The 11,769-nt window shown below is 40.4% G+C and overlaps 2 protein-coding genes across 2 annotated transcripts; both read left to right on the top strand.

Moving 5' to 3' along the window:
- Positions 1-6,096: 6,096 nt before the first annotated feature.
- LOC129737682 (uncharacterized protein K02A2.6-like) lies at positions 6,097-10,190 on the top strand. Its single transcript, XM_055728845.1, has 3 exons — positions 6,097-6,165; positions 8,512-9,899; positions 9,968-10,190. Exons 1-3 carry the CDS (start codon positions 6,097-6,099, stop codon positions 10,188-10,190), a joined length of 1,680 nt encoding a protein of 559 aa, XP_055584820.1.
- A 351-nt stretch (positions 10,191-10,541) lies between these two features.
- Positions 10,542-11,561, top strand: LOC129737683 (uncharacterized protein K02A2.6-like). The gene has a single exon (XM_055728846.1). The coding sequence runs from the start codon at positions 10,542-10,544 to the stop codon at positions 11,559-11,561; it is 1,020 nt and encodes a 339-aa protein (XP_055584821.1).
- Positions 11,562-11,769: the final 208 nt, after the last annotated feature.

Genomic DNA, 11,769 nt, shown 5'->3' on the forward strand with positions numbered 1-11,769 from the left:
AACTCACTATGCAAGTCTCCGTAGTCCCCGTCCCCGTCCCCAAGATTTGTTTTTAGAAGAACGCGTCTATTGAAAATTTGGTCAGTTTTATGAGATCTATTATTTTTGTAAAAAAAATTAATTTAGTTATTCTTGCGATTTTGATCAGTTTTGTCAAATTTAGAAAATTTAACAGATTTTGCATTTTTGTAAAATTTGCAAATTTGGTCAGTTATGTGAAACTTGTCATTTTGTCAATTTCGTCATTTTGGTTATATTTGTCATTTCTTTTTTCAAATTTGTCATGTTTGTCATTTTGGTTTAATTTCTCAAGTTTAAGAATTTTGTCAATTTTGTTAGTTAAGACATATTTATAATTTTTTCATTCTGTTAGAGATCAAGCAATCCAAGATGAGTTTGTGGAAATCTAGGCAATCCATGGTTTTCACTTCTAACGGGAGTATGACATTTGGCATAAAGCCATTTGGTATTATGCCTTTTGGCATAAAGCCATTTGGCATAAAAGCCATTTGGCATAAAGGCCATTTGGCATAAAAGCCATTTGGCATAAAGCCATTTGGCATAATTTCAGCTTACTGAGTGGTGACTATTTAAATAAACTTGCATTATTTTTTCAAATTTTGCGGGAGGATGCAGGGGGTGAGGCGGCACAAAGCCGCCGAAGCTCCCCAATCCGAGGTGGCCGCCGACCCGCCGTCGGAAGCGGCGGCCTTATTACATTGGTCTAGGTCTACTGGGGCCAAAAGGCATTATGCCAAATGGCTTTATGCCAAATGTCATACTCCCCTTCTAACAATGTCATTAGAAAATAAATTCATTCTTAGTTAAGCTATTGAAAAGAACAGTCTTTCATTTACAAGACACAATAGTTTTTGGCGACGAGAATTCAAGAATTCACTCAAGCAGTAAGATGTCTCCAGAGTTCGAAGCTTGTCTTTTGCGGATACTCGAGAACCAAACCCGAATGCTCGAAGAATTCACCCGGCAACGAAACGTTCCAGCTCAAACCACAGGCGAAGGATCCAGTCAACAAAACGGTCATCAGAATCCGGAAGATCCACGCCGGCAGAACAAGAGCGAATTTGTGATCGAATCCCTGTCAAGCGGAATCCACGAATTCAACTACGATCCGGAAGCCGGAGTTACGTTTGAAGCATGGTTTGCGAAATATGAGGACCTTTTTGAAGTAGACGCACGAAACCTGGACGATCCTGCTAAAGTTAGGCTCCTTCTCCGGAACCTTAGTACTGTAGCTCATAAGAAATATGTGAACTACATACTTCCGAAGAAATCAAAAGAAGCGACGTTTGCTGAGACGGTCAACACACTCAATTCCATCTTTGGCCGTCATACATCACTTTTCAATCTGCGGTACCAGTGCCTCCAGCTCCAGAAAAACCAATTTGACGAATTCTACACGTATGCCGGTATCGTCAACGAAAGATGTGAAGAATTCAAGCTGTCCGAAATTGATGCCGACCAGTTCAAATGTTTGCTCTTCGTGTGTGGCCTTAGTTCCTGCAAAGATCCCGACATCCGAACGTCTTTACTTTCAAAAATCGAAAGCTCCAACCCTACAATGCCAATGACGCTGTGTTCGTTGGCTGAGGAATGCCAGAGACTTCTGAATTTGAAACGGGACACTGCGATGATCGGAAGCACCGGAAACAAGCCGTCCGTACACGCTGTGAAGCACACCCACTACCGGAAATCTTCGAGCCAACTGCAATCTGAAACGCCCAACACGCCTTGTTGGAGATGCGGTGAAATGTACACTCAGAGAAAAATTATTATGCATGCCATAAGATTCTCTTATGAACTGGCGCCATAAGACAAATCAATGAAATTCATAAGATTGTCTTATGACGCGAATGAATTCTTCAGATGAACACCTACTTCAACGAGAGGTTGTTGCTTTTCATAAGAGGGTCTTATGGAAACAGAAAATGTCACGTTTGATGAGAATAATTCAAAACAATTGATGTTAAAAATTTATTTTATTGTTCGGCTTATTTTTTTGGAATTGCATACATTATGGTCACCATCAGCAGTGTAGTATCGTAGCTTATTGTCATATGGTATTTCATACCATATTGCCCTTTCTTATTATGCATGAAAATGTGGAGACAAGTATGCCATGCAAACTAATGTATCATGAGTCAGGAAGATACATTCGTTGCTGGACAACCAACAGTAGTAGACGTCATGTGCATTAGCTCCGTGTAAAACACTATATTGGCGACGAGGTTCCAAAATGGCGTTTGGTAAGTTAATTGAAACAAGATGAAGAAATATCGCTTAAATGCGAATTGAATGGATTGTAGTTGCTTAAATGCAGGAAAGGTTGTTCAGGAGCTTAAATGCTGATAGCTTAAATGCTGAGAGCTTAAATGCTGAGAGCTTAAATGCTGGTAGCTTAAATGCTGATAATGTTAATATTGAATGTGAAGCTGACGGGATTGAGAAAGTAAATTTTAAGAACCAATTACTCGAATGTGGTTCATGTGGATACATTTTGCAAACTGGGTGCAATCTAGTTGGTAAAGATGATGGTAGCATGAATTGACTTGGAGAAATTGTAGTGCCTGAATGTTGAAGAAGATGACAAAGGGGATGACTTCCTAGCCGGAGATGGCAGGAATTATTGGTGAAAGATGGACCGGAAATGTTGTTTGGTAAAAAAAACATTACACAGTGAGGTGCGTCGAAGACAGCATGAAGGAATGCATTGGGATTTCTCTTCAAAATGGTGTGGAAGTGGCGATGAGAGTTGAATGTTTTCGATGCTGAGCTGAAGAGTGCTGATGCGAAAGATATTGGGTGAGGAGATGTGCGGTTCTGTGCCTTAGTCATAGCAGCTGGTCGTTCTGTTGAGGTCTTGAGTGTAGCGTAAGTCTTTGAGACTGCTTTTTAATGTGGTGAGCGATTGTACCAGAGAGCGCTCGCTGCCTTCTAAAAGGATGGAATTGCAATAAATGTTTAGATCAGTGGTTTTCAAACTATTTTTCTTCACCGCCCCCTTTTGCTAAATTTTTGAGCTCAACGCCCCCCTGAGTCAATTACTTCGAAAATATTTATAAAAAATGTATATTGGGTCGTTGAAAAACCATATATTTTGGACATTTTATTGTAGTATACTTTGAAAAGGTTTTATGAAGCACTTATAAAAAGTGTTATAATTAATTTCAGAATACTGAAAAGCCAACACATAATCTATAAACTGTAGAGCATAACAAAACTTAAAATTCCATCAAAATAAATTGCATCAATCCTCGAGAAAAATATTAAAAAAAAATTAAATTCTCAGGACATATTCCAAATTCGGGAAAAAAAAGTTTAATAAAACGCCTATTTCTGAATTTTGGTTAAAAAAATTCCAATTAAATTTGCCATTATTGTTCACAAAACAATTACTGCTGAATCGGTAAAATAGCACCAAAAGTTTAATGCATAGTTTGATTTAGTATTTTTTTATGAGCAAAGATTCGAATGAATGATAAGTCTGAAATAAAATTGAAAAAAAAAATAAAATTTCAAACTATTCTGGACAAATTTTAGAAAATTGTAGTCTAAATTTGATAATTTACAGGTCTATAAAATGCACATTTTAGTATAAAATCGAATAACTTTTAATGTTTAATCATGAAAAATTGCAGAATTTGATTTTTTTTTCCAATTGAATTAAAGATAAACAAATCTTAACTTTCAAGAATTGTCATAAAAAATTTATGTTTTTGAGTATAACCCAAAATAACTTACAAAACCAGATCAATGTACACAAATCGTATACAAAATCTCATAATAACAAAATGTGTCTGTGTTGAGACCTGCGGAGGCAAAATCACATAACTCTGGTAACTCATAGATGTTTTTGTAATTAACCTAGTTTTAGAGTTTGGTTGGTTTACAGAGTTCTTCACTGTCGTTCTATTGTTGGACGTTAGACGTACTCGTTGTCATTTAAATTCTCAATAATTCTGTAGTTTGAGAAAATGTGAATTTTTTAATGAACCCACCGCCCCCCTGAGCCCTTTCAATGCCCCTCAAATTTCAAAGTTGCTCTCACCGCCCCCCTCGAATCTTTCAACGCCCCCAAGGGGGCGGTAAGGACCACTTTGAAAACCACTGGTTTAGATGGAGATGATTTAGTTAGTATGTTGGTGACTTGTTCGGATATCGCTGAGATTGGCGTGTCTAGTTCCAAGAGATTCAGTCGACTGCAGGTACAGTGATGATAAAGCGTTTATGACGACGAAGACTACCGAGATTAGAAGTATGCAGCAAGCCGTGGTGCACCAGAGATGAAATGTGAGATTGAAGGTGTTGTGTTTTCCTGGGGATCTGGGTGTAGCAAGGTGGGCGAATCGACTAAGTTTCGATTGAAGTTTCGATACAGGATGCAAGTTGCTGGAAGGACGGCCAAAGATGACTCAATCTTTCGACTGTGATAGTTGACAATTTGTGTTGGTCGGAACGTGCATTGCCTCCTTGCCTTGACGTGTGATGTTGCTATAAATAGAATTATGTGGATGAAGTGGATAGGTCGAGGTCTAGAATGTTAGAAGTTGAACATGTGATGTAATTTCAGTTATTTAGTTACTGTTTTTGTTCGTACCCGATATGTTTGTGAGAAGTTTTTTTGCATTGTGTATGGGTTAGTATATATTTAAACAGGCAACGTAGAAACATTTAATTGGCACACGCGTTTGCATCATGTTAAGATTGTCTGTGAAAAGTAAGATAGTGTAATAGAAGATTTTGAGAACAACTAGAAATTTAAATGTTTTTTTCATCCGATAGTAAAAAGTTCGCTTGGGGTTTACCGATAAGATGCGCTCATCAGAACCCCCGCTGGAATTATTTAAGGATGAATGGCTAAGAAAATAAGAAGATTTCCAATATTAGATTGAAACTTGAAGTCATGTTACTCATTGGAGTTGTTGATTATACCCGCTAAATTGAAGTTGTTGTGATACACGGAATGAATACTCAAGGTAAACAATTGAGCGATCGGCGTCGGTTTTTCTTTAAAAAAAAAAAGAAAAATGAAGCTGAAGGATGAAGGAATTAAACGGGAAAAATGTTTAGTTTGGAGGAGACTCTCCGTAAGTCAGGCATTAGAACAAACTGGGAAACAATGACATAAGTACCAATGTTCTCAAGAATTGAAGGAATTTGAGCAAATATGAGATGTTAGCTAATAGAAATAAAAAAAGGGAAGGAGAAATGAACGGATGTATTACGATGAGAAACTATGCCGGAAAGTATACCATCAGGAGAAAAAAATGCTTATAGTCTAATCACAAGAAAAAGAGGTTTTATTGGAAAAGAGGAACAAGCCTAAACCAAATGATAAGGCCCTGAGATGTTCAAAATAAGAGGGTGTGTTGGTGCTATGTGCGGCATCACAGCCGTTAATGCGCGCAGCATCGCCACGTTGCTACTGGATCATTTCCTCATCAGGGTGTTTCATGATGAACCGTTCGTTCCGGAACACTATGCTCTGTAATTCAAACATGGTTGTGATATCCGTGGACAATTCATCAAGATGTGGATTTGTAATCATGTAGAATAAACAGAGGTGCAAAGAGATCCCTACATGTAGCATGCAGCGCACGACTTTTAGCCGACTCTAACAGCCCGCCGTCAGCCACGAAAGAATCGTCTAGCAAAGTTGCAAACTGATTCTTTCTGCCTTATGTGCAGAACGTCGAACGTGTCTGCAAGTAAAAGTCAGCCGCGCGGTAAAATCCTTTGACTGCACGTTCCGAAAATTACAAACGATTCTCCGAAGTTAGGAACAGTTGCAAACTTGCAAGCCCGAAGATAAAATCCCTTGAGCCGAACAGAAAGAATCATTTCCGAAGATAGCTACAGTCTGCAAGTTGCTTGCATGCAGCGGGATGGTGCGATGTACGTTTTCAAACTTGCAAGTTACAGAACGGTGGACCCGTTCTTGTGTGGTTGGATTCGTTCCACTAACCTAAGACCGACCGAACCGAATCCACGGAGGAAGAAAGTGATAGGCCGAGGTGCCGTCGACTATCCATTCAGTTGCCGTTCAGCCATCGAAGCGTGCGTGCGTAGCGTATGTACATGGCTATCCGCATAACGCGCGGCATGCCGTACAACAAGAGCAAGGACATGATGGAGTTGTTGTTGTTGGTGCCTTCGTGTTCGTTTCGTTTTCTTCTAAGACGGATTCGAAAGGAAGTGGTGCCCAACTGTTATTTAAGTTTTCAATTATCATACCAGGGTGATTGATATAAATCATCAAAGCTAATACAAGCAAATTAGTTTTGATTATAACTTTGTCATCTTACAAGTTATTTATGAACACAAAGTTGTTAAATAAAACTGATCCAAACTATGTTGAAAAATCATCTATGATGTTTTAAAACAGTGCTGCGTTAAAATTCTTTGAAGTTTCGTCCCGAAAACTTCTTTGAAGTAACGTCCCGAAAATTCAATCGATTTTCCGAAGGCAGGATCACTTGATTAGTAGGATCACAGATTAAATTGTGTAAATTTCAAATTTAGAATTCAGTTTCATTTGCTTAGACATGTATAAGAATCACGTCATCTTTACCAAGTAATCTTGGGAGTCATGTCTTCTTCTGTGGTCTGCAACACTCATTTGGTTTTTTACAGAAAGTTTGTACAGCTCAGTTCAAAAATCAATAGAAATTCAGTGCTTGTTCGTCGTCATTCCAACCTTGAACTCAAAAACTCCACACTCTGTTTGATTCAAATCTTCTATCAATGTTTTATAAATGGTTTTGAATGATTTTGGCGTACTGAACTCGAATATTTGGTGAGATTTTGTCTATCGCATCCAGTTTTACTGATAAGGCTTTTAAAAAACAGTTCTATGATAAATCAATCATTGACTATATATTATGTTTTACTTCTTTGCTGAAGACTGTAAAGCGTTTTAAGTTATACTTTGAAAAATATCTATGATTCATTTTGGTACAAATTTTCATCAGAATTTCGTTTCAACAGAAGGAAAAAACCAACAAAATTTCTTTGACTTCAAAGCCAAAATTACTTGCAATCTTCGTAGAAACTTTAATTTTAAAAATCTTACTCTACAGTTGTATATATTTCAGATATTACGAAACTGCTTATAAAAAGCTGGACGTTTCACGGTTAAACATATCACGCTTTCGACCATAAAATTTGGGCACCACTTCCTTTCGAATCCGTCTTAGAAGAAAACGAAACGAGCACGAAGGCACCAACAACAACTCCATCATGTCCTTACTTTTGTAGTACGGCGCGCCGAGCGTTATGCTGATAGCCATGTACATACGCTACGCGCGCACGCTTCGATGGCTGAACGGCAACTGAATTGATGGTCGGTGGCGGTGGTTCTTCGGCCTATCACTTTCTTCCTCCGTGGATTCGGTTCGGTCGGTCTTAGCTTAGGTTAGTGGAACGAATCCATCCGCACAAGAACGAGTCCACCGTTCTGTAACTTGCAACTTGCAAGTTTGCAAACGTACATCGCCGCGCTGCAAGTCTGCAAGCAAGCAACTTGCAGACTGTAGCTATCTTCGGAAATGATTCTTTCTGTTCGGCTCAAGGGATTTTATCTTCGGGCTTGCAAGTTTGCAACTGTTCCTAACTTCGGAGAATCGTTTGTAATTTTCGGAACGTGCAGTCATCGCGCGGTTGACTTTTACTTGCAGACACGTTCGACGTTCTGCACGTAAGGGGAAAAGAATCAGTTTGCAACTTTGCAAGATGATTCTTTCGTGGCTGACGTCGGGCTGTAAGAATCGGCACTGCATGTAGCGTAAAGGGATCTCTTTGCACCTCTGAGAATAAATATAAAATAATTTAAATGAAAAAAAAGGAAAGTAAATGTAGTATCGTAGCTTATTGTCATATGGTATTTCATACCATATTGCCCTTTCTTATTATGCATGAAAATGTGGAGACAAGTATGCCATGCAAACTAATGTATCATGAGTCAGGAAGATACATTCGTTGCTGGACAACCAACAGTAGTAGACGTCATGTGCATTAGCTCCGTGTAAAACACTATAAGCAGCACATCAACACCCGGTTCTAAAGAATTTGTTCGGCCGCATACGGTCTTCTGACCTTGGGTTTTTTTCCAGGTCATCGTGCTGAAAAGTAAACAAAAAACAAATTAGAGTTTACCTTTACAAAGATGTTTAGCGATTACAAAAATAAACTTCAATTCAAACTTACCATTAAGAAGAATAAAACTGATAATTCCACAACTTCGTTTGACGGTTAAAAAATGACTGATGGAATGAATGTGTTCATCATTTTTCCACAATGCCGTTTCTTCTATTTTTCCTAAGAACTTCGTATGAAAATTGAAAGAATTTCATAAGACTCTTATGAAAACATAGTTTGGACGCACAAAAGGGGTTCATAAGACGTATCTTATGAAAATTATAATAAGATTTTGCCTGAGTGTACTATTCCAAGTTTTGCCCATATCAAACACATGAGTGCAAAACTTGCAAACAGATTGGGCATAAAGATGGATATTGTGCCTGTTTCAAACCGAAGTCTCGCCGGAGGAGAAACAATAAACCAAAGCGATCCAAAGCCCAAGCCCAAGGAATATACTCCGTCAACCAGGTGAACATCGCAGCCAAACGGAAATTTGTTCATGCGGACATCAACGGTACAGCTGTTAAGCTTCAATTGGACAGTGCAGCAGATATCAGCATAATTTCTGAAGAGGTCTACAAGCAACTAGGCAGTCCGCCTGGTAAAGAACCATCAATCAACGTTGTCAACGCTTCAGGTGACAGTATGGGTCTTATTAAGGAGTTCCCCTGTACAATCACCCTACACGACGTGGCCAAAGAAGGAAGATGTTTTGTCTCCAACGCAAGCGGTCTCAATTTGTTCGGTGCTGAATGGATTGAACTATTTGGTCCCTGGGACGTACCGTTCAACGCGGTGTGTCGTCAGATTTCTACAAAATGCTACCCTCAAGCTGCTCAGCTAGTCGATGGTCTTCAAAAGAAATTCGTCAACGTTTTCAGCGACCAACTGGGACTTTGTTCAAAGAAGAAGGTTTCCTTAACAGTCAAGCCCGGTGCCAAGCCAGTATTCCGACAGAAACGTCCGGTTCCATACGCATCAACCGCCAAGATTGAAGAAGAACTCGAGCGACTTCAAAACCTGGGCATCATCACACCGGTTTCGTATGCAGTATGGGCCGCTCCAATTGAAGCTGTGCGCAAACCCAACGGCAAAGTGAGGATTTGTGCCGACTATTCTACAGGCTTGAATGAAGCACTCATCCCGAATCAACATCCATTTCCGCTTCCACAAGACATTTTCCCAAAGTTGGCCGGCAAAAAGTTTTTCTCGCAAATCGATTTGTCGGACGCCTATCTTCAAGTCGAGGTCTACGAATTTTCCAAAAAGCTGTTGACAATAAACACTAACAAGGGTCTGTTCCAGTTCAACCGACTTTCTCCGGGGGTAAAAACTGCACCTGGAGAATTTCAACATATTGTCGACAACATGATCGCTGATTTGGAGGACACAAGCGGATATCTCGACGACATCATCGTGACAAGTGACACTTTGGAGGGCCACATTTTTGAAGTCGAGCGGTTGCTACGTCGCATCGAAGAGTATGGTTTCCATCTGAAAATCGAGAAAAGTACTTTCTTTATGCAACAAATAAAGTACCTTGGTTTCATAATTGACGCTGCAGGAATCCGTCCTGATCCATCGAAGGTCGAAGCTATCATCGACATGCCAGCCCCCAAAGATGTTTCAACTTTACGTTCGTTTCTTGGAGCAATCAACTATAACGGGAAATTCGTCAGGTCCATGCACGATTTACGTCACCCGTTGGATGCGCTACTCAAGAAAGAATTCAAGTGGAACTGGTCGGAAGATTGTCAAAAGTCGTTTGACAAATTCTTGGAGCAACCAACTATTACGGGAAATTCGTCAGGTCCATGCACGATTTACGTCACCCGTTGGATGCGCTACTCAAGAAAGAATTCAAGTGGAACTGGTCAGAAGATTGTCAAAAGTCGTTTGACAAATTCAAGAAACTGTTGCAATCCGACTTACTTCTGACCCACTACAATCCCAAACTGGAGATGATTGTAGCAGCTGACGCGTCGCAGTATGGAATTGGTGCTGTTCTACTGCACCGTTTCCCGATGGTTTAAATCAAGGCAGTTTGTCACGCTTTTCGAACACTCACAAGCGCTGAGAAAAACTACTCCCAAGGCGAAAAGGAAGGATTGGCCCTCATTTTTGCCTGCACAAAGTTCCACCGTATGATTTTTGGCCGGCATTTTACCCTCCACACCGATCACAAGCCTCTTCTTGGTATTTTTGGATCCAAGAAAGGTGTGCCGGTCCACACAGCAAGCAGACTACAACGGTGGGGACTCGTTCTTTTACAATACGATTTCAAGATCGAGTTTAAATCAACTGAAAGCTTCGGGCATGCAGACGTCTTATCAAGATTGATTGGACAACATTCCAAGCCAGATAAAGACTACGTGATCGCTAGCATGCAACTTGAAGCCGACATACGCAGTGTACAAGCCGAATCTGTAGCAGTATTACCAGTCGATCACCAGATGATTTTGCACGAGACCAAACAGGACAGAACCCTCCAAAACGTGCTCCAGTTTCTACGTAGCAATTGGCCATCATCCACATCCAACGCTGATTTGCTGCAATTTTTCAAAAGGAAGGACTCATTTTTCGAAATCGAGGAATGTGTCATGTTTCTGGACCGAATCGTGATTCCAGCAACATTACGTGAAGCAGTTCTAAGGCAACTTCACGTGGGTCACCCAGGAATGCAGCGGATGAAATCGATTGCGAGAAGCTACGTCTATTGGTCTAACATCGATTGCGACATAGAAGATTTTGTTCGGAAATGTTCCAGTTGTGCCATAGCAGCAAAAGCTCCGGTGAAATCAACGCTCCCTTCCTGGCCAATTCCGACGGAATCATGGACTCGGCTACATTTGGATTACGCTGGTCCTGTTCGAAGTAAATTCTATCTGGTTATTATAGACGCTTGTTCCAAATGGCCAGAAATTTTTGCAACCAACAAGACAACCGCCTCAACAACGGTAGCGAAAGTTCGTGAATGCATTTCTCGTTTCGGTTGTCCACATTCTATCGTCACTGACAACGGTACCCAGTTCACATCCGAACTTTTCGCCAAGATGTGTCAAGAATATGGAATCGAGCACGTGAGAACTCCAGCTTTTCATCCTCAGTCCAATGGTCAAGCAGAACGTTTCGTCAACACACTCAAACGAGCTCTCCTCAAGATGGGGGAGAAAAATCCAGATGAAGTGTTGCTGACTTTCCTCGAAACCTACAGGTACACTCCGAACGCATCACTTCCACAGAACAAATCTCCTGCTGAAGCTCTCCTGGGTCGGAAAATTTGCACCAAATTAGATTTGATAAAGCGTTCCAGACCTCAACCAACTTTGGTGAACGAGAATCAAAACAAGCAGTACAACCAGAAGCACGGTTGTTCCAGCCGAACGATAAAGTGTTTGCTTTGATACACATCCGAAATCAGCAACACTGAGCCCAAGGTATCATCATCGAGCGAAAAGGTCAAGTCGTCTATACCGTTCTTCTGGATGATCCCAAACGCAAAGGATTGATAAGATCGCATATTAATCAATTGCGTAGTAGAGCAGCATCAGACATGACTTCAACCGAGCAACAAATTCCCCTTCAAGTTTTGCTAGAAGAATTTAAGATTCC

Source organism: Uranotaenia lowii, chromosome 1 (genome assembly GCF_029784155.1).
Source record: "Uranotaenia lowii strain MFRU-FL chromosome 1, ASM2978415v1, whole genome shotgun sequence".
Classification (NCBI taxonomy): Eukaryota; Metazoa; Arthropoda; class Insecta; order Diptera; family Culicidae; genus Uranotaenia; species Uranotaenia lowii.